This window comes from Neodiprion fabricii, chromosome 1 (assembly GCF_021155785.1).
Source record: "Neodiprion fabricii isolate iyNeoFabr1 chromosome 1, iyNeoFabr1.1, whole genome shotgun sequence".
NCBI classification, from domain to species: domain Eukaryota; kingdom Metazoa; phylum Arthropoda; class Insecta; order Hymenoptera; family Diprionidae; genus Neodiprion; species Neodiprion fabricii.
This window is the reverse complement of record NC_060239.1, coordinates 21,598,759-21,622,560: the sequence shown is the minus strand read 5'-3', so window position 1 is coordinate 21,622,560 and position 23,802 is coordinate 21,598,759. Positions and strand designations below refer to the sequence as shown.

Sequence of the window (23,802 nt, the reverse complement as noted above, 5' to 3'; positions counted from 1 at the left end):
CCACTACATTTAACTTCAACTAAACCCAAGCTCAAAGTAACACAACTCAAACTACATTATCTTAAATAACGGGTACGGAACTCAATGCAGGCGCAACTAAACGTAACCTAAACTATACGCAATCGCAACGCATCCGAACTTAATTCTTTTCAAAATCCTCCAAAACGTTACCCGATAATCCGAGCACTCCAATTCGGCACTTCCCGACCTACTCGAGAGGTGACACAAAAAAAAAAACGATAACGCGGCTCGACCCGGTACGGCGAAATTCGGCTATACTTGATTTCACTGACGAGAAAGATTCAACTAAAACCTGTGACTCTACTCAACTTTTTCAGAAACTCAGAATTTACTTTACTCTAACTCGCGTACTCAGGCTACGGTCATCAAGCAGGAGAATCGGTAAAAGAATTTCGAGTACTTTTCTACAACGCAAATCCAAAACGGCTATCCGTTACTCGGCAAGCCTTTTCGCAATTATGCTCGAAATTCAATCGCGGGGATAGAAGCAGCGCTTACCTTCTCCATCCTTGCAACCTCCTTTCCATTCCCCTCGCGATTTTTGGGCGACTCCATTGCTTCGCGAACTCCCCCATAACGTGACTACTAATCACGACCGCCAGAACTAGAGTGGTTTCAAAAACCTACCACCTGCCGCAACACGGATCTCGATACGCCATTCCACACGTGACGTCATACCCCCAAGAATACGCAATAATCGATCCGTCATCGATTTCGTCGATCGCGCAACTCGACGCGCACCTTCGATAGCATCGCTGCGCAGAACTTAAAGCTAGCTCGCAATCTCGTCCTCCGCGCAGCTCCATGACGTCTTGGCGGTGAGCGTGGTGTTCCCTCGTCGCTAGTCGGTCCGTCGCAAGTTCGCCGGTCAATTGTTGGCGGGGTGAAGAGGAAGAGGCTGCGGCGCGCCGGCCGCCAGTGGGAATCGCGTCCACCTTGGATTCCCGCGATGCGGGGATCTGCGTCGGCTCCCCCTCCGCAGCCTCGACATCCTTCCTTCGCAATTGTCTCTAGTCCGCCACTTCGCACTTTCCTCGAATTCGGTGTCGACTTCTTGCCTGATGCCGTTGTAGCTCGAAAAATAAAAAAAACAAAAAAAACTGAAATATCTTACGCTGGTCGCTAAAGTGTCCCCTCTCGTAGTTTCGGATGCGTGACTCTAGTCCTGGCGCTCTTTTCCAAAAACTTCGCGACTCAATTTCGGAAATTCCGAAATTTTTGGTTCCGCCCAGGGTTCAAGGAGCCCCTTGTAACAGGCATCAAAAATGCCACGTTACAATGTATACTTATGTATGTGTATATACATATATACACATGTTTAAAACAAGATTTTTACAATAAACACGGAGGTTTTAGTATTTTCACATACAGATTCTGTGTATAGGTATACTTGAACTAAAATATCCTTATCTCTAATACGGAGTTCTTCGTAATTCGCATTTGTTCTTGTAACCCAATGTCCTACATACGATGACAAAAATCGAGATCCAACTTAACTGAGTCTCAAAGCCCTGTTGACATAAAAGCAGCTATTTGATAGAAATTATAGTTCATAGTTTACACAGCCTATTGCATGATATTTCATCACAAATACATATGTTTCAATGTATTTAGGAATAATTTATCAAATGTACAGAGGTCATGTGCAAATAATAAATGAATTCGACCGCAGTTTGATGTATTCATTAGAGAATTAACAATAAATTTAAGCTTTGTTACTTCTTTTATTTTATTATGGATAATCGAAAACATTTCCGACTATTCGTGCTGTGGAAGCGTGGGGATTAAACCAAATGTAGCAAAAAATTAGAAAGAGTGTATGTAGAGTACGGGTATTTTTCTAATAATGCAAACACGTGCCGCTAGCGTAGTTTCGACATATCTAGAATACCACGCCTTGCGAATTAGCTTTCCAGACAAAGATGAATGACGAATTTTAAGGACTGCATTATCGTTGTTGGATACTGTATGCCTCGTGGAAAACGAAAATCTGTAACGATAAAATTGATGCACTGGATCATCGTCGACTTTAACTTTTGAAATGTCCTACCATTTTCGAACACCTCCTACCTCCCCCTGCCACCTCCGACCATCAATGGCCACTTTCGACCACCCCCTATCACCTTCTACCAGCGCCGACCACCTCCTACCATTACCGAACACCTCCAACCATCCTATTTACCTATATTACTAGATTAGCTATGATTTGAAAAGAGAAGAATTATTCATTTCGAAATGGGATTCTATTCGACACGCGCTCGATGTATCACATAACACTAATATTCAAAATTATACCAACAACTTTTCATTTGCTCTCTTGATCTTGAATTTTCATAGGCATAGAATCGAAACGCTGTTTTAGCTGGTCGCAAGTGAAGTATCTGCGTTGGGTGGAGAAGCAGAATTGTTTTTCGTAAAGTATTCGGATGGAAAAAAATTCAGAGTAACTGTAATACATCACGGATGCGCTAATTTTGAACGAGACGAAATCATTGCTTCGTATATGAGACAGTATTTAACGCTGCGTAGTGATTTAAAGACCTAAAAAGGTAATAGAGAGAAAAAGAACGAAGCTTCCTAACACTTCGAGTGTATTTTAACACACATTTGAAAGATACGAGCAAAATTTTTCATCATCCAACTGTCGCAGAACGGCAGCGTTATCAGCCGACCCGTTCACTGAAGAATATATCTTTAGTCAACGACTGAACATCGAAGGGCTTAGCCGCTTGAGTCAGGAATAGGCAGGAAAGATAAAGTGCCTATTTCTTGTATGAAATGTGAAAACTGAAATCATTATACATCATATCATATAATCGTGCATCATACATCATACATCATACATCATACATCATCATACATAGTATCAAAGTTCGCAACCAAAGTTTGGATGTCGGATGTTCAGAAAGTGACGTCACCAATTTAAAATCAGCTAGCCGAATTCCTCAGTCTGGAAACAACCGCGCAGTAGAGCGGACGGATGAGAGTCGCGCTCCGCAAATTTCGAGTACCGGGTTCTCAACCTCCCGGATCCCGCGCTTCGGGTCCGCTACGTATTTCGAGTACCGGGTTCTCAACCTCCCCGATCCCGCGCTTCGGGTCCGCTACGCGGTGAAACTCGACTTCCAGGATAAGCGCTCCGTGGTTCCTGGTTCATGTTTACAATAAATCATTTCAATTCGTTTTTCGCGCAAGCCCATATTCGGTAGCTGTCAGTCCGCTAATAAAATTTCTCGACCTCCAGGATAAGCGCTCCGTGGTTCCTGGTTCATGTTTACAATATATTATTTCAATTCGTTTTTCGCGCAACCCCAAATTCGGTAGCTGTCAGTCCGCTAATAAAATTTCTCGACTTCCAGGATAAGCGCTCCGTGGTTCCGGTTCCTGGTTCATGTTTACAATAAATTATTTCAATTCGTTTTTCGCGCAACCCCAAATTCGGTAGCTGTCAGTCCGCTAATAAAATTTCTCGACTTCCAGGATAAGCGCTCCGTGGTTCCTGGTTCATGTTTACAATAAATTATTTCAATTCGTTTTTCGCGCAACCCCAAATTCGGTAGCTGTCAGTCCGCTAATAAAATTTCTCGACTTCCAGGATAAGCGCTCCGTGGTTCCTGGTTCATGTTTACAATAAATTATTTCAATTCGTTGTTCGCGCAAGCCGAAATTCAGTAGCTGTCAGTCCGCCAATTGAATTTCTCGACTTCCAGGATAAGCGCTCCGTGGTTCCTGGTTCATGTTTACAATAAATTATTTCAAATCGTTTTTCGCGCAAGCCGAAATTCAGTAGCTGTCAGTCCGCCAATTGAATTTCTCGACTTCCAGGATAAGCGCTCCGTAGTTCCTAGTTCATGTTTACAATAAATTATTTCAATTCGTTTTTCGCGCAACCCCAAATTCGGTAGCTGTCAGTCCGCTAATAAAATTTCTCGACTTCCAGGATAAGCGCTCCGTGGTTCCTGGTTCATGTTCACAATAAATTATTTCAATTCGTTTTTCGCGCAACCCCAAATTCGGTAGCTGTCAGTCCGCTAACAAAATTTCTCGACTTCCAGGATAAACGCTCCGTGGTTCCTGGTTTATGTTTACAATAAATTATTTCAATTCGTTTTTCGCGCAACCCCAAATTCGGTAGCTGTCAGTCCGCTAATAAAATTTCTCGACTTCCAGGATAAGCGCTCCGTGGTTCCTGGTTCATGTTTACAATAAATTATTTCAAATCGTTTTTCGCGCAAGCCGAAATTCAGTAGCTGTCAGTCCGCCAATTGAATTTCTCGACTTCCAGGATAAGCGCTCCGTGGTTCCTGGTTCATGTTTACAATAAATTATTTTAATTCGTTTTTCGCGCAAGCCCATATTCAGTAGCTGTCAGTCCGCTAATAAAATTTCTCGACTTCCAGGATAAGCGCTCCGTGGTTCCTGGTTCATGTTTACAATAAATTATTTCAATTCGTTTTTCGCGCACGCCCAAATTCAGTAGCTGTCGGTGCGCTAATAAAATTTTTATAACTTGACAATCTTCTCATAACCTTTTTGGTAAAATATGTCGATAAAAAAATTATATCAAACTTTACACATTATTTTTGGTTAGTTCTCACGCTGAAAATATTCATTAGTATTCGAGGTATAACTCGAGGTGGTTGGCGGTTTTCGTTGGAGGTAGTTAGGGGTGGTTGCGGGTAATCTCGGTGATTCAGGAGGAGGGGGACGAGGATTTGTGCTCAGTGAGTAACACACTTTTATAATATTTCATGGCAATTGTAATTATATTTTATCTGAAATATTAAAAACTTGTCACGTTTACAATAAATTATTTCAATTCATGTTTCGTGCAAGCACATATTTAGTAGCTATGAATTATCTTATACAATTTATTATATTATTAATTAATTATTTAATCAATTACTCAATTATAATAATCCTCACACAATATTTTCGATGTGTTCTTATACTAAAAATATTTATTACTATTCAAGGTATAACCTAAGGTGGTTGGAGGTGGTCGGAGGTGGACGAGGAGGAGGACGAGGAGGACGAGGATTTGTGCTGGGTGAGTAAAACACTTTTATAATATTTGATGGCAATTGTAATTATATTTCATCTGAAATATTACAAACTTGTCATGTTTGCAATAAATTATTTCAATTCATTTTTCGTGCAAGCACATATTCAGTAGCTATGAATAATCTTGTACAATTTATTATATTAACAATTAATTGCTTAATTACATTAATTCTTACATAATATTTTTGATGTATCTTGTACAATTTATTATATTATTAATTAATTGATTAATTACATTAATTCTTACACAATATTTTTGATGTGTTCCTATACTAAAAATATTAATTACTATTCCAGGTATTACCCGAGGTGGTCGGAGGTGGACGAGGAGAAGGACGAGCCGGACGAGGGGGAGGACCAGGTGGACGAGGAGGACGACGAGGTGGACGAGGAGGAGGCGGGGTGGGTCGTGGAGAGGACCTCTCCTCTCCTCAGAGGAGGGGGGGGGGAGGGGCAGGGAAGGGGGAGAGGTGGGCGGGGAGGGGAAAGGGACGGGAAGGGAAGGGAAGGGGCGGGGAGGGGAGGGGAGGGTGGGTGGCGGGGAAGGGCCGGGAGGGGGAGGGAGGGTGGGAGGGCGGGCTGGTGGGCGGGAGAGAGTAGAGGACGGATGTTGATGCGAGCCCGTTAGAGTTAATAGAGCAGTACCCACCCCCCCCCCTCTCGCGCCCGCCCGCCCGACCACCCACCCTCCCTTCCCTCCCTCCCTCCCTCCCTCCCAACCGCCCTCCCACCCTTCCATTCCCCCGCCCTCTTCCGTCCCCCTCCCACACCCCTTCCCTTCCCTTCCCCTCCCTGCCCACCTCTCCCCCTTCCCCGCCCACCTCTGCCCCTTCCCTCCCCCGCCCCTCCTCTCCCACGACCCACCCCGCCTCCTCCTCGTCCACCTCGTCCACCTCGTCCTCCTCCTGGTCCTCGTCCTCCTCCTGGTCCACCTCGTCCACCTCCGACCACCACCAACCACCTCGGGTTATACCTGGAATAGTAATAAATATTTTCAGTATGAGAACGCATCAAAAATATCGTGTAAGGATTAATATAAGTAATTGATTATATAATAATATAATAAATTGTATAAGCTTATTCATAGCTACTGAATATGTGCTTGCGCGAAAAATGAATTGAGATAATTCAATGTAAATATTTTCAGTATAGGAACACATCAAAAATATTGTATGAGGATTAATATAATTAATCAATTATTCAATAATATAATCAATTGTATAAGCTTATTCATAGCTACTGAATATGTGCTTGCGCGAAAAATGAATTCAAATAATTTAATGTAAACATGAATAGTTTGATATATTTAAGATAAAATATAATTACAATTGCCATCAAATATTATAAAAGTTTTTTACTCACAGAGCACAAATCCTCGTCCACCTTCACCTCCTCGTCCAACTCTGAACACCTTCAACCACCGCCAATTATCTCCAACAACCACCGATAACCACCACGGGTATACCTGCCATAATAAGAAAGATTTTTAGTATAAGAACACATCAAAAATATTGTGTAAGAATTAATATAATCAATTAATTAATTGATAGTAGAATAAATTTCACTAGCGCATTTATAGCTACTGAATTTGTACTTGCGCGAAGAATGAATTGAAATAATTTACTGTAAAGATGACAAGTTTGAAAAAGATTAGATGAAATATAATTACAATTGCCATCGAATATTATAAAAACGTTAAACTCACCGAGCACAAATCACCGTCTCCCTTCTCCGGAATCACCTTGATTACCCGCAACCACCCCTAACCACCCCCAACGACCACCGCCAACCACCTCGAGTCATACCTCGAATACTAATAAATATTTTCAGCATGAGAACAAATCAAAGATAATGTGTGAGGTTTAATGTAATTTTTTTATCGACATATTTTACCAAAAAGATTATGAGAAGATTATAAAGTTATAGAAATTTTATTAGCGTACTGACAGCTACTGAATTTCGGCTTGCGCGAAAAACGAATTGAAATAATTTATTGTAAACATGAACCAGGAACCACGGAGCGCTTATCCTGGAAGTCGAGAAATTTTATTAGCGCAGTGACAGCTACTGAATTTGGGGTTGCGCGAAAAACGAATTGAAATAATTTATTGTAAACGTGAACCAGGAACCACGGAGCGCTTATCCTGGAAGTCGAGAAATTTTATCAGCGCAATGACAGCTACTGAATTTGGGGTTGCGCGAAAAACGAATTGAAATAATTTATTGTAAACGTGAACCAGGAACCACGGAGCGCTTATCCTGGAAGTCGAGAAATTTTATTAGCGCAATGACAGCTACTGAATTTGGGGTTGCGCGAAAAACGAATTGAAATAATTTATTGTAAACGTGAACCAGGAACCACGGAGCGCTTATCCTGGAAGTCGAGAAATTTTATTAGCGGACTGACAGCTACCGAATTTGGGGTTGCGCGAAAAACGAATTGAAATAATTTATTGTAAACATGAACCAGGAACCACGGAGCGCTTATCCTAGAAGTCGAGAAATTTTATTAGCGGACTGACAGCTACCGAATTTGGGGTTGCGCGAAAAACGAATTGAAATAATTTATTGCGAACATGAACCAGGAACCACGGAGCGCTCATCCTAGAAGTCGAGAAATTTTATTAGCGGACTGACAGCTACCGAATTTGGGGTTGCGCGAAAAACGAATTGAAATAATTTATTGTAAACATGAACCAGGAACCACGGAGCGCTTATCCTGGAAGTCGAGAAATTTTGTTAGTGGACTGACAGCTACCGAATTTGGGCGTGCGTGAAAAACGAATTGAAATAATTTATTGTAAACATGAACCAGGAACCACGGAGCACTTATCCTGGAAGTTGAGAAATTTTGTTAGCGGACTGACAGCTACCGAATCTGGGGTTGCGCGAAAAACGAATTGAAATAATTTATTGTAAACATGAACCAGGAACCACGGAGCGCTTATCCTGGAAGTCGAGAAATTTTGTTAGTGGACTGACAGCTACCGAATTTGGGCGTGCGTGAAAAACGAATTGAAATAATTTATTGTAAACATGAACCCGGAACCACGGAGCGCTTATCCTGGAAGTCGAGAAATTTTGTTAGCGGACTGACAGCTACCGAATCTGGGGTTGCGCGAAAAACGAATTGAAATAATTTATTGTAAACATGAACCAGGAACCACGGAGCGCTTATCCTGGAAGTCGAGTTTCACCGCGTAGCGGACCCGAAGTGCGGGATCGGGGAGGTTGAGAACCCGGTACTCGAAATACGTAGCGGACCCGAAGCGCGGGATCCGGGAGGTTGAGAATCCGGTACTCGAAATTTGCGGAGCGCGACTCTCATCCGTCCGCTCTACTGCGCGGTTGTTTCCAGACTGAGGAATTCGGCTAGCTGATTTTAAATTCGTGACGTCACTTTCTGAACATCCGACATCCAAACTTTGGTTTCGCACTTTGATACTATGTATGATGATGTATGATGTATGATGTATGATGTATGATGTATGATGATGTATGATAATATGATATGATGTATAATGATTTTAGTTTTCACATTTCATACAAGAAATACACACTTTATCTTTTCTGCCGATTCCAGACTCAAGCGGCTAGGCCCTTCGATGGTCAGCCTGTGACTAAATATATATCCTTCAGTTAACGGGTCAGCTGATAACGCTGCCGTTCTGCGACAGTTGGATGATGAAAAATTTTTCTCGTACCTTCAAAATGTATGTTAAAATACACTCGAAGTGTTAAGAAGCCTCGTTCCTTCTCTTCCTTTCACCTTCTTAGGTCTTTAAATCACTACGTTGCGTTAAATACTGTCTCATGTACGGAGAATCCATTTCATCTTAATCAAAATTAGCGCATCCGTGATGTATTACAGATGATCTGAATTTTTTTCCATCCGAACACTTTTCGAAAAACTATTCAGCTTCTCTACCCAACGTAGATACTTCACTTGCGACTAGCTAAAACAGCGTTTCGACTCTATGCCTACGAAAATCCAATATCGAGAGAGCAAATGAAAAGTTGTTGGAATAATTGTGAATATCAATGTTTGGAATACATGGAGGAGCAGGGGACAAAGAGGTCGAAGGTTGTTGGCGGTGCTCGGCGGTTGTTGCGGTGGTTGGCGGTGGTCGTCGGAGGCGGTTGGCGGTGGACGGGATTAGGCGTTTTTTCACGTCGATGATCGAGCTGATCGACATTTCTAAGTCGCAGTCGACAAGTAATCTTACGTGCTCACTTTGTACCAACTCTATCTCAAGCTTCCATACCGACACTACTTCGGCTGCTACGAATGTCGGTGCGAGCTCGTCTGGTAGAGTCGATAGAGCAGAACCCTCCTTCGCTGCCAGACCCACCTGAGTCCACTTGCCCGCCGAAAATTGGTCACAAAAATTTATCTAGGGGTATCCGAGTTTGTATCACTAGAAATCCGCATGAATCGCGGACTGTCCTACCAACAACCGATCACTAGCTGGCCGCTCTACTTACCTGCGGAGCTGAATACCCTTCGAATACAATTAAACACGTGCACCAACTGAAAAATTGCTTTCGAATAAATGTTCATCCTTTATTCTGACTTATTAGAATTTTTATAATTCCATTTCGTTTTCTCAAACCGCAATAGACAGCTATACGAAGTTCCTCTAAGCGTAAGAGTTAAGACCATTCCGCTTGACGTTCGGCTTGCACGTAGGTTCCATAACGCAATTCTGTTCGGCAGTTGGACACTGGTCTCCTGAACCTGGAGGCTGGGTAGGAAGTACCTGACAGCAGGGATCACAGGGTTGACAGGGTGCCGGACAGCCGGAATCATAGGGATGCTGCGGAGATCGATCCCCGTCCTCGGGTTGGGAGCATTGAGCGGGAGGCGGATTGGGGGCGCAGCAAGGATCACAGGGTACGGCGTACGGCTGGCAAGGGGGGATGCAGACTGGTTTGCAGTCGGCTTCGCACACGTACTGCATCTCGAAGGGTAGATCGTTTCTGATAGTCAGGCATTTGCCTTGGATAAGGTAGCAGTAGGCAAGTGCCAGGACCGGATTGCCGCTGTAGGGAAGGTCGTGTGGCCTCGGGATGTGGGGAGCAACGTCGATGTGGGTATATTTCAGGGGGGAGCAGCTGCAGGCACCATGCTAGAAATATTTTCACTTATTAACTTGTGCACGCGTCAGAATTGTAACAGGGAAAGTTGTGTTATCGGTTTGATCGCTTATTACCGGCTGAAAGGGATTTTCGGTTATATACCCTCCTAATGTTCTCGCCATGGAAGTAATTTTCTAACTACTTTCCACAACGTCAACTCATGCAGGAACTGTATTTTGAGACTTTATCGACTTTCCCGTTTTAACTCTTACTTGCTACGTAGGAACGTAAGACCACCCGAAGCTTTTTTCCCCTAAATTTTAGATACCCAAACGGCTCATCGTCGGCTAAGATATAAGCCCTTGATATTCAAAAATAAAAAAAAATGTATTTTTTTTTTTTTTTGTTGAAAAAGACATTTAGCTAATTTTTTTTCTATTGCATTTTGTATTTAGTGTACTTATATTTAATGTTTGACGGTATTAACTACATCATACTTTGAAGTAAGATTTCGTTATGTTCGGAAGAAAATTTCAATTAAAAATTGTGACCAAATTATTTTTTATAGTAGTTTCTTCGCTGGTGTGTGAGGCACCCCAGTTTGAGAGGTCCGTAATTCTACAGAAGTGTGGCAAGCAAAGGGTTAACTCCGAACAAAGTTCATCGATTCTTGTTAAAGTTGGAAGTTACTTTCGTGATAGTTTATATGTTACGATTTACATGCCTATAAAGGATTTCGAATGGTTTGTGAGTATCATTATTAAAAAATTAATGTAATTGCGAGCACAAATACATTCACAATACTCAGAGTACTCTTAATGAATACTTAATGAATCTGACTCAACGATAATATAAAAACGCCAAAGTGAAAGTCCATTACTTTGGTCACATTCAAAAGAAGAAAAAAGAATTCGTGCAATGAATTAATTGAGTGAAATTTGACGCGTCGCATGAAATTTAAAATTCCGCTCCTCATCCGCGAAAATCGCGAATGCGCGGTAAACTTATGAACTTTCAGAATTTTAATTTAGTCAACCACTCAAAGTTTTCACATCTACTCTCGATTCTTATATTTTCATTCGTGCAAAACTTTTCAATTCGGTAATACCCATTCACCACCCTGCAGTAACGGAAAAAGGACGTGGATAAAAAAAATCTACGCTGCATCGTGATATCCCGTTTATAAAAATTTAATCTCAATATCTAAATCAATTATGGTAATAAGTAAAGTCACCTCAAAAAAATAAAAAATTATTTTAAAGAACAATAAATTCTCTGGTAAATGTTCTAAACAAACTATTAACAGTGCAAGAAATTAAGTCACTATGTTCTTAAATTTAATGAACAATCAGATTTTGATAAATCCATATTATTGACACAACGAATTTCCTCACTAACAAGATGTAGCAGAGTCCAGTAGAATTAGCCCCTTTGATGTATTTTAGGGTAATACAAGTATTTACCTGAAGGAAAAATTATACAGTACATGTACCGCAAGGCGTTCCAACAATCATGAACATGCAATCAGCTTCATACACTTAGTTAGCCAGAGTTACACAAAGATGCGAAGTAAAATCACTCTGGAAAAGTACATCGAACTGTCAAGCTGAAAGAAATATATTTTCTTCCGTCTGAACCTGAGCTGATAATTGGTGAAACGCCTGATAAATAAATCTGACATAAAATGTATCTCCAAATTGGACAACAGATAGTAAAACCCACATAAATCTTGATCCCAGGAAAGCACACACTGTATGGGTCACGTGCTCGTCGGATTGGAAATCTGGTAATTGCGATTGCCATGAAATATACATTTCCTGCGAACGACTACGCGAGATTTTGTAAAATGCATGAGCTTCTATGGGCACGTGAACACACTGATCACGTGACCGGAGAATGAAAGGAAATGGAAGGGGAGCATTAGTAGGGTGGATGTAGACTGTGGTGGGTCTGGAATCAGGATGGTTTAGGGAGTTCGTTACGTACGGTATATCTTTTCCGAGAATGGATGATGCAAACGATCCAGCTGAAATGAATAACGTAAATAAAATAGATGATATAGAGGCCGGTGTGAAATAATTAACGGCACTAAGGCAGGGGCGAAGATTTGAAGAATCAAACTAGGGATTTGGAAAGATACGGAAGGACATGATTAAGGTACTCGATTTCCATCAATAAAAATGTACACCAGGCTCTTCGAACTTTTGATGGAATCTCTGCAAAAGAACAAAAAAAAAGTAGTCTAGTTTGATCGTATTATTTCTCAGGACTCTTTAGGTCAACTTCGTTGTCTGACTCATCTTCCGGAGAATTGAGCAAGAATTTTTTAGCCAGTGCCAATATCGGAGCACCAGTCGGATGGCTGGGGAGGTCACCTGCACTCGCAGCAACATCTAGGTGAGTATACTTCAGCGGTTTTTCCGACGCAGTTCCGTGCTAAAAGCCAACGCGAAATTGCATTCCATTTAAGAACGATGACTTCGTGATTAACAATACTAGTAAAATGAAATCAATTACGCATGGTCTCACCTTGTCCAACCCGGAGGTCATAATCAAGAAGGCACCTGGGCCCTGGTGGCCTCTTTCGAGTTTTACGCTTGGCTTATTTTCGGCCTGGAGGACATCATCACCCTCCGCTCGTCCCTCGTGAAACTGGAAGTCTTCTCTTCGAAACCGTGATATCTCGAACGGATCCCCCATTGTATCACCTGATGCCTGTAACTTTTCAGCATTGCTGACCAGCCTTGCAACGGCGTTATCCATGGCGATCTGTACGGTATCGAAAAAACAGACTGAAATAAATCAACTGACGACGTAGTATTCTGAATTAAAAAATTTCATAGAAAAGAGATAATTCATGCGTTATTTCAAACTCCCATTCATCAATGATTACAATAAATTTGTGTTCGACTCGCACCACAGGTACACTGAGAATGAGTTGTATATTGAAGAGGTAAATTTGATCGAACCGTGTATACTTCTATCAATACTGCATGCCTTAGAAAATTTGATCCTAAAGTAGTGATCACTTTCTCATGAACAATGCTTCGTGTGAATCGTCTAACTCAGTCAGCTATATTAGAAATAGATACCCTTGTATTGATTCTGACACATTCGAGATCACCGGTTTCGTGCTCTGCTACTTGTTTAAAATGGGAAACAGACGTCATCGGTAGCCTTGAATGGCTCAGAATCAATCTGAGGCTCCGCAGAAAGAAGGATGAAAGAGAAAAAATAGAAACGGAAGAAAAAAGTGAACTATGTTTGATGTACCGAGTATCCTTTCCCTGCCGATAGAACTGCGTGTCCGGTGAGGGTAGCAACGGTGAGAATGTGAGGATTGACGGAACACAGAGCCATTTCTTTAATGTGGCAGAGTGCGTCAGCCATTGCCATGCGCCCTTCAGCATCTGTGTTTCCTACGCGAACTCTTACTCCGGATTTTGCGGTGACGACCTCATCAGCTACGTAGGAATTTTCACCGACACTATTCCTGACGACGCAAAGTGCAGCGACGACTTTTACCGTCGGTGGTTGGAGCAGATTTACAACCTACATATAATAAAGGAAGAATTGATTCTCTGGTTAGTTTTTTGTCTTGACGATCCAAGCCGTGGTGTGTGCCACACTTACGATGAGCATCTGACAGAAGTATTTTATGATTAGTAATTTGCAAATAAATTACTGAGTTAGTTCATAGTCACTAAAAGCCAGTAAGACGCAAAATTTCTTCACTAGCTGAGTATTTCTCTAGATTAAATTAAACGACTTGTTTTCGGTTAATTACTTTCGATTGAATCTCGTCTAGCGCTTTAACGAGCACAAGGACTTGAGAGTAATTCAACAAGATTGAACACTGCTTATTTGTCAGTATCATGCATACGGTGACGATCCTTTTTCGTTACACTTCCAGCTCCGTTGAGTAATCAATATTCAATCGACGGTTTATGAGCGTACTAGTTATACTTGTAACTTGCTTTACATTAATCAAAGTTGAGTAGAAATGCCAATTTTATCACGATTGTTGAATCAACCGTCAAATCAGGATGCGAGAGAAAGGTTTTATACTCGTATTTTTCTACTGTAAATATCCAGTCTTTGTACTTTACTTGTACATCCGTGTAATGTGTTACAGTTCAGAGGTCCATAAGAATTGATTTATAATGGTGGAAACAACAGAAATCTGATTCTATTGCACTGTCTCATGTTTATGAGCGTACTAGTTATACTTGTAACTTGCTTTACATTAATCAAAGTTGAGTAGAAATGCCAATTTTATCACGATTGTTGAATCAACCGTCAAATCAGGATGCGAGAGAAAGGTTTTATACTCGTATTTTTCTACTGTAAATATCCAGTCTTTGTACCTTACTTGTACATCCGTGTAATGTGTTACAGTTCAGAGGTCCATGAGAATTGATTTATAATGGTGGAAACAACAGAAATCTGATTCTATTGCACTGTCTCATGTTGCAGAACGATCTCGCTGCAGTAGGAGGCAAGTGTTTGGATCACGATCCCCATGACAAAGATACTTTTCATTTCAAGAGCAAGGTGACTAAGAACTGGATTTATCGCATGCAGATATGCGTATAGAAGTACCCAATTCTAACCGACATTGCACGTGTGTGAGTTACAGTATATTACAGCGATGAGAATGCAAATGTTGCACTATCAGATTGTCGAAGCTAGCAGTCATATCAAAGTAGCGTTCCACGTACTAACTTCTACGACAAGACCACACATAACAAGGGGTGCAGCACCAAGGCTATCAATATTGTGCTGCCTGTAAACAATACGTAAATGTAACGAAAACAAAGCGACGAACCTGCATAAAACCGGCACATGCAGCTGCTCCGCATTTATCTCTTGACATGCCAGACATCGAACCGCCGAATTTGATGTCCGTTCCTCCGGTGTCGTAGGTGACCCCCTTGCCGACGAGCAGAAGCGTCTCCAAGACACAGGCGGGATTCGGTGGCTCGTAGGTCAGGAATACGATTCTGCCAGCGTGTCTGGGGATCACCGAAGCTGCTCTGTTCACACATGCAAACAGAGGATATTCCCGAAGCAGGGTATCCTGGTCGCATATTACTTGGACTGATACGTTGGACCCGCAGAAGAGCTCGGCTATGTATTCCTCCACCCTCGGCGGTGCCATGCGCTCCGGATCTGCGCCACCTGCAGGATTCAGAATATGTAAATTGTTCTCAAATATTCCATTCAGATGCAGACAACACATACTGCGAGAATAACCAACAGCCGCAAGGAAATTTATTGAGAAGAATACGTCACTTTTGATGTTACTATATCGTATTTATAATACATTTCCAAGGAATCTGGTATAAGATATAATAACAGATTTGCAATAGATAATTGGTGATTGTTCTATGGAACGCTTAGTGCTGCCTTTTGTAAACAGATTTTGGAAAAAGATTCGCTGTAGTAGCTTTATCACGTGTTCATTCTCTACTGCGTTAGTTGTGGGTTTCAACTTCGAATGAATTTTACACTGCACTGTCATTCTCGTATCATCATGCAAAGACATGGAAATTGTATGAAGGACAGGTATCGGAACAAATCATCTTGTCCGATGAAAAGAATTTGAATCGTCAAGTTCAATTTATTTCTCTTTACGAATTAATCGTATATCGTAAACCATTTTAAAGCTGGACAAGCAAGGGTTGTTGACCAAGCATTGACGGGTGGCTGTGACCGCGGACCTGTGGATTATTGATTTTACCTTTGAGTAAAAAATCGCTGTGCCTATTGTGTAGTGAAACGTTAGTTTCTTTTCCACGACATTGCTTATGGGAAAACGTGTGCCATTAAAATTTCCATTTCAAAGTTGGCATATCCGCTTAAGGGCTTGTACGATGTGACTCCCAGTCATTACGTGTTTTGGTTTGATATTGACAACCTGATCCAGCCATTCCGAAAAATTTAGCTGGATTTTGTGAGTTGTGCAGTTCTAAACTACGTTTTGTAAACAACTTTTGCTTTATCGTTACCAAAATACGAGTAAAATATTCGTGATTTAACAATGAGATTTACCCGTCCACATAATATTATATACAATATATTTCTCCGTAGAACGGTCGAGAATCCTTCAGATTTTTGTGAAAAATTCTTTGGAGTAACTTGCGGAGTGTATTTTTAAACGTACATTAAAAATAATGGAACTGACGAAACAAGAGTAAACCCGGGTAGATTTCAGGAAGTATAATTACAGACGGCTTACAGAGTTTTCAATTGGGGTGCAGCAGACTGCACCAGTACCCATTGAAACAAATCCATGTAGCTACTCTGCGATTTCATCTCTGAAAATGGAATAAAGAAACACTGGGTGTAATGTAGTGTAGCAAATCCATGACGCTCTATGAGTAGAATGGAAACCAGGGTTGATTTTTATAACGACTTCTCGGACGAAAGAAACATTTTTAATGGTACCAATCCCTGCTTTGGCTGCTTATAGTTTAAACCAGTTACCGTGACGGCGTGTCGATAGAAATTGTCAATATTTACGTAAATCAACCAACATTCATTGATACGATAGAAATACCAATGAAAGAAACTGTTTGAGGACTCAAATACAAACTTCCATTAAAAGGAAGCACATGGTTCCTGTTCTGAGTACGCAAAGAAACGCTTTTACAATTTTATTGTATTTCAGACGATAAGAAGGTTTAGTCGCCGCGATATTGGTACAAAGTGTGCTATGTTAAATTTCAATGCCCGCATTACCTATATTCAACGAAATACGCCATCAAAGTGATAACATTAGGATCAGAATGAAACATTCAGAGTGCTAGTTTCAACCGAATTAAAATTGGCGAGGTTGACCTCGTTAAGATGGCATGGGAGACCCTATATATTCTAATTAGTTCCATACGGATGTGTGAGTCAAACGCCACATTTTTTTTCCCCGTTTTTTGGTATTTGAAACCCGTTTTTTAGGGAGAGAAATCATTAAATTTACCTGTGATAGTGACATTACCCTAACTTTAAACGATATCAATTTATATTTAGTCAAAATTTTGGTGGACTCAGAGGACAGTTTATTTACTGTTAACAAACGTATATTTGAATATGACGAAACAAATGCTTCATTATTATTATAAAATTTTAGTGAAACCAAATACGATTTGCTAAGTATTAACAAAATTTCTATCGATCATTTTTTGGTTCAACTGAAATTTGATAGTAATAACAAAACATTTATTTCGTCATATCCAAATATACTTTTGTTAACAGTAAATCAACTCTTTCCTCCTTATGGAACAGCATGTTGCTTCGAAAGTTCGATGTGATATCGAGGCATTGATTACACAGGTCTGCGATGAAAAAGTTTACTAAATACTTGTGCACGCATGATGCATATAGACTTTGGTTTGCTGATTCAGAATATTAACTCCGTTATTACGTATCACATTACGATTTTTTCATATTCATGTAAATATGAAGAGATACTTTTCTCAGAATAAATGTGTTAAAATAAATATTTTTATCAGTTTCACAGGAGTAATCTAGTAAACTCATGTTTAATTCGCTGGTATGAAGATGCAAACTTTGAAAATGTCACGACAAAGTCAGAAAAAATGCCTGAAATCCCTTCAAGACTATTATTTCTAAATTTTCAGGCAATGTCAACGATGTTAACCTTTAAAATTTTGTGCAAGAAATGTGAAGCAGCTATAAAAACTTAAGGTGTAATACGAGACTAAAAATTCACTTTATATTAAACTGGCACTAGTTTTTGTGTTATTGTAGTCTTGTGGGGGGCAGGGGGAGGGAGCTCAGCGTAGAATTATTCTAATTTTTTTAGGAACAGATGTTAGTCCTCTAGTTCACACAGTTATGATTTATATCGATATTCACTTTGCTTTACATATCTGTTTCTTCTGTTGTATGCTCTCCCTTTCAATTATTATGATGTTGCTAACAATGAATTTGTGTCCTTTGGTTGAGAAATGTTTATACACGGCGAACTTGTTAACATCCTAACATCGAATACTGTATTTGTTTGTACACGGTACTGTGAGAATGGACCAGCATAAGATTTTTGACATTCTGTGCCCGGAATATTTTGAATAGCAGCAACTTGTTCACTTTGCGGAACTGATATTTTTAACGCTGTGAGATGGTGTTTATTATTTCAACGGCGGTACCACAATTTTATTGATGCGTTTGAAAAATTCTTTCACTATTTTTAGAAATTGACGTGAGATTAAACTTTTCATTTGGTTCATTATTTGGCTCTGTCTGTTCGTAAATATTTAAGAAAACATATCACTTGGCGAGCCTTTTTTCATTATTGTGTTTACTAAACTCTTTAGATAAGAATTGTTGTTAAAAGTGTCAGTGAAGGAGCAATTTGGAATAAAGATTACGTTGAAAGAAAACTTCTTTCAAGTTAAAACAGTAGCAGTAATTCTGAAAACTTGAAGTAAAATACTTCCAAGCTAATGCTTGACGGCACCCTGCGACACAGTGGATCTCAACCATTTACCTCACACAGTATGACTATTAGTTCTCGTAAGTAAACTCAGTTCCCTCAAGTCTGATCACAAAGTGTTGTTTTTCGACAAGGTTGGCTGGTCTCAATACGGTTGAGAGGCTCATGCAGGGGATTCGACGAAAGAAATTTAGGAACGTCACGATAAAATAAACAACACTCTAGAGGCACTCGGGAGGGGAGAAACAATTATGTTTCGGGGTAGATTGATGACCGGGCTTGTGGCTTTCCGGGCGAGTGACTCGAGGCCCCTGCAGAGTCAGAGGACCTTGCAGGGCGAAAGAAGAAGAAGAAGAGCTGCGAAGTGCGGACTAGCGCCATTGTTCGCCACACTCAATTAAGGAGTAAGGGAAAACTAGCTTTTTGCTTGGTTGTATCACCCGGTGAAGACAGGAGGCCAAAGGGATGGATAACGGGGCTGGAGGGTCGAAGGACAGATAACGCCCTCTTTTGTGCCGAGGATGCTTCTGGTGGCGCGGAATCGTGCCACGTTACAAACTCCCCGTGGTTCGTTCATCCGGTGGATGGTCGTCAGCCGAGGAATGCCACCCCAGTCACGTAGTGTTTTAGTGACCAGTAAACTAGAATCGCGTTGTCGAGGGCTGAGAGGAAGGAGGACGAAGAGGAGGAGGAGGAGGAGGCCGTCCTAACTTCCCAACAGTCTAGATAATTCGACGCCATGTTTGATCGGAATGGCGGTTATTTCAAATGGAAAAAGCTGACACATTATGATCAATTTATCCAATTGTGGAAATTAAACAAGTCTGTTGCACAAATCACAGACCCAAACTATAGCTCAATATGTTTTTTATGAGAAAATACATGTACTTTTACCTTAGAGTAATGAGGACAGTAATTTGAGTCTCGTTACATTCTTGAAACAACCTCTTAATTTCATAAATAAATCGGTTTTTACAAATATTGTACTCTAGGTCGATCGTTGTTGTGTATATTCTAATTCAACTCTTCATTATGATAAATTAAATGCGACTGTTACAAGTAAACAAGTGAAATCATGGTGTGAACCGTACGTCATGGGTTAAAGGTTAGAACTTCCCTAGCGAACACCTCACTCCAAGCACACATTACTACCTTAAAAGTTTCCATTCGCGGATTAATAGCTGACAAATTGGCGAATGAAATCATAAATAATCATTCGATACGTACTGTAAAGTCAAGAAAGCAGGCGAAGGAACGGTTAAAAGTGACTTCAGATGGTACGAGTGATTCAAATTACGCGCCGATTTGATCAAAAATTGCACAGTGAATCAGGAAGATGACATGCGGTGGCCAGACCCTCTTCGTAAAGGTACCCGCTCGGTTTGAGGAAAACTTCCCTGGGAAATAGGAGGACACGGGAAGAAGGGTCAGAAGGAGGAAGGTCGATGATGCGCGATGCATGCATCCAGCTACAGCGTGTCGGCACTTACCGATATCTCTTGCAACGTATCTTCCGCTCTCCAATGCAGACGCCAACTTGACGATACCCTGGAGCTTTTTACTGCATATTGGACTCCAAACGGCCAACTGACACGCCTTGTAGCACCTATCAGGGCATATTTCTCGTACCTCCAACGGCTATAATATGAAAATTTCAAAACATTTATTAGACAAGATAATTAAATTACTGGGATCTTGTAATATTGTTATTGTACCGAAACAGTTGGGGAACAACAATATTTTCGTAGTTTTACAATGATATTTAAAGAACTAGGATTTTGAAACATGAGCGTCTTTTGTTTGATTACAGTTTACTGAATTTCAGACAATTCCAAAAACGCGAAATAATAGTTTTTTCTCAGGATGAATCGTTACGGTAACGTTACTAACTTCATTATGATGAAAATCTTCCAAGATCAATTGTAAGATTTGGGATTAGAATAGTTACCTGATGCTATGAAGACAAATGAATTTAACGGGACCACGAGCAAAAAAATTACAGATAATGAATAAGCAATATTAAAGATTTGGTTTGAAGTGGTAGTTTATACTTGCTCTGACGCATCCGTAAAAATTTGATTGATAATTAGTCATCTTTGAGAATTGTGCCGAGAATAAGTTGAAATTTTTTTCTTTATTTTTTTTATCCCAATCTTTTTCATTTGTATTACAAATAAATTTCAATTTGACTTAAGGGGGGAGACCCAGTTAGAATTTTGAAAAAATCCATTGTTTTTTCCACTTTCTAAAAGTACAATATTTCAAGAGTATTTTCCGACCAATTACTGGCAAATCGGACCGTTATTCACCAAGATATATAACTTTGAAGGGCGCCGTATCTGACAAAGCTAACCGGCGCTCCCTCGAAAATACTCGAGAGGCAAGGGTGGCTCGTCGTCAACGAAAAATTGCTGCAGGTGCAGCTAACTAAGCGGAGGAAGGTGCAGTATATGCTCCAGGAATAGACGATTCAATGTAAGTTACAAAATAATTTTTTTATCTGCATGCAAATCGTAGGCGAAACTTTAAGCGCGTTTTTCTCGAAACCATGTTTTCAAAGTCAGTGATCATTGTAACTCGAAAACGGCTATACCGATTGGTTTGAAATTTGTCTTATTCTATACATAGTTGTCCTCCGGATGAACGAAGGATTTTTTTTTTAGACAGTTTTTTTTTTTCCACAGCTAAAAATGTGAGTGAAATTTTGGTCAAAAAACACTTTTGACTTTCAACGTCCGCCATTTTGTGAAAAATTAAAATTTTTCAAAACCCTTCATTCATCCAGAGCATTATATCGTTAACTAAAGATCCCCCCCTTCTTTGCTGGATTCAGATGATTCATTGTAGCGCGAGAGTGATTACTGCAACACCCTTTTTATTTGCAGACGTTTCGCCCATTACCTCCGACCGGCTCATTTTTAAATATTTTTCTTTGAAAAAATTGTAATGTGTACTTTAAATATATGTATTTCATATGGGAAAACTGTTGTTATAAATCATTTTGTCGTTTGGCAAAAAAAAAAATTCGGAAAAAAACCCTTTTCTTGGACGTTCCAACTGGGTCTCCTCCGTTATGGGGAGCCTCCGGTGAAATTGCGAAGTCCTGCATGTTTCAGTAAAACTCAATGCTCATAAAAATACTTGTCTTCGAGCCTTGAAACCCACGAAAAACCGAAATATTACATTGTGTATCAAGGGCGGGAAAGAGGCGTTTAATTGAATTCACACGATACTTTTTGTCCGACCGAATTGGCTTGATACGCGTTACTTCGCACCTGTTTTACATGCATGAAATTACGAGTTTTCAAAGGGGTCGGTCAAAAAAAATATTCTTCGCAACGCTTGTTTTGGTCTTTGATAGGTTCCAGACTACCCGCTCTTATTTCTTTTGAGGAAGACGGCGGGCTGTTAGATCGATTTGTTTTTAGAATTTTTAACCTGCATACGATAATGACTAGGATTGCTGTTATTTTCATATAGTCCCGAATCTAAAGGAAAAAATTCAAACCTATATTGTGCCCTTTCTCACGCGATGCTTGTGTTATTCCCGCCAAACCAAGGATTTGTAAGTTTTTCCGATTATTTGGCGGCTTCTCATGATCTTTCCCAAAAATACTCGGCCTTGATAAATTTTGCTCCGAATCCTATTTCTCGAACAAACATCGCAAGAGAAACGGCAAAATATGGGATTTAAGTTATTTGTCCGGATTTGAGGCCATGAAAGAATAAAAGCAATCCTGGGCATTCGTCGTATGGATACTAGGAATCTTAAAAATAATTTATGTGACAGCCCGACACTTTGCTCAAAAGAAATATTAGTGGGAAGTCTGGAATCTATCAAAAACCGAAACACGTATTAGCAAAAACATTTTTTCTGTTTTTAGATGGTTTTTTATGGTATTGAAGGCCCAAGAACGAGTAGCTGGAAGCATATCAATTTTCATTCAAAAAATGCCGGACTTCGCAGTTTCACTGGAATCTCCCCTTAACCATGCGGCAAGACTCTAATCAAGCCTTCCACTTCAATATACATCATGTGTTACTTATTTTCATTAATTGGAGTCTTCTTTCATAATAGAGGGAACGACTTTGTGAATTGAAGCTAATTACAGTACGAGAATTCAAGATCAAGGAAATTAATCGACAATAGATTGACATTACAGCAAAGGAAAACATATTTGACTCGATTTCTTTTTCTGTTCAGAGAGACGCTTACAGCTACAAAATTCTATTCTACTAAAAACGGATTGATAAAAAATCCTTCAAAAATCATGTATGTATAAATAATGACAATTCAGAATATAACATTTGAGAGTAAAAATTAATAAGATAAATCCACGTGAACTTGATTATTAATGAATGGCGATTTCAGAGCTACGAATGTGAGTATCAAGTCAATGTTTACGGGAGTAGATAGAATATTTTATCTCGATCATCTTACGCCAGTACTTGAAGAATATTAACAGAAAGAGCATCGGTGCATTGTCATTCCTGTTGTTCTTAAGAAACGTCAGATGACAGTGCTAGAGGGAAAGGTTATTTAGGTTCGTGAAATGCCGTCACGACACGGCGCTCCGTGCAGGTGAATTAGGTTTCAAAATTGACAAAAGGAGAGAGATAACCGGGTAGAAAGAGGAAAGCAAATTGAATTTCGCCTCAGGCTAAGTTAGGATAATTATTTTCGCGCTTCCTTGGAACTAGGCTGGGATGGGATGAAAAAAGACATCCGTCAGTCTCCGCGATTTCCGTCGGTACACGGAGATAAGGTAAATATTCGAAACGCTTGGAATTTACCAGGGAGAGGCACTTTTATCACCGAGGACAAGTTCAGCCTTGGTATTTATATATTTCGTACGACTCGAAATCCCTCCCGTCCGGATTAGGATATTTGCCAACTAATTCCAGGCACCCAGGTCTATTTCACTCTGTCCTCGTATTTCGCTCGAGGCTACAGCACAGCAGCCCTTCGCATGACCGGGGCAGTATCTCCGGCAAATATTACCCCAGTCGTCTGCATTACGGGGGTAAATTCCACCTTGTGTTTCTCACAATTAGGGGAAAGCGGAACGTTGCAACATGGGAGGAGCTGATAATTGAGAACAGGTTCACCAGCTTTCGATCGGGATCACGACGAAGCTTTAAGGGGGTGTCCGGCTCGATTTTGACGTTGACGTATCGTGAAG

The 23,802-nt window shown here is 40.4% G+C and overlaps 2 protein-coding genes across 3 annotated transcripts in view; both read right to left on the bottom strand.

Moving 5' to 3' along the window:
• Positions 1–9,087: 9,087 nt before the first annotated feature.
• Positions 9,088–10,922, bottom strand: LOC124188038 (small proline-rich protein 2H-like). The gene is made up of 2 exons (XM_046580306.1): positions 10,299–10,922; positions 9,088–10,214 (listed from the first exon to the last, which is right to left on the bottom strand). Exons 1-2 carry the CDS (start codon positions 10,344–10,346, stop codon positions 9,726–9,728), a joined length of 537 nt encoding a protein of 178 aa, XP_046436262.1. The 5' UTR covers positions 10,347–10,922; the 3' UTR covers positions 9,088–9,725.
• Positions 10,923–11,330: 408 nt separating this feature from the next.
• Positions 11,331–23,802, bottom strand: part of LOC124188035 (putative aminopeptidase W07G4.4) — a 48,871-nt gene continuing 36,399 nt past the window's right edge. For both annotated transcript variants that reach the window (XM_046580301.1, XM_046580302.1), the window contains 5 exons: positions 20,110–20,257; positions 14,993–15,345; positions 13,438–13,716; positions 12,694–12,933; positions 11,331–12,600 (listed from right to left, as the gene is read on the bottom strand). In XM_046580301.1, coding sequence (XP_046436257.1) covers positions 12,421–12,600; positions 12,694–12,933; positions 13,438–13,716; positions 14,993–15,345; positions 20,110–20,257 — 1,200 coding nt within the window. In that variant the 3' untranslated portion in view covers positions 11,331–12,420. The remainder of the gene's footprint in view (positions 12,601–12,693; positions 12,934–13,437; positions 13,717–14,992; positions 15,346–20,109; positions 20,258–23,802) is intronic.

Excerpts from the sequence above, each read along its gene's own strand:
- LOC124188038 (XM_046580306.1), bottom strand. The coding sequence starts at position 10,346 with ATGGCGAGAACATTAGGAGGGTATATAACCGAAAATCCCTTTCAGCCG. Across the intron at positions 10,215-10,298 it reads CCGAAAATCCCTTTCAGCCG|CATGGTGCCTGCAGCTGCTC; the intron begins GTAATAAGCGAT and ends AAATATTTCTAG.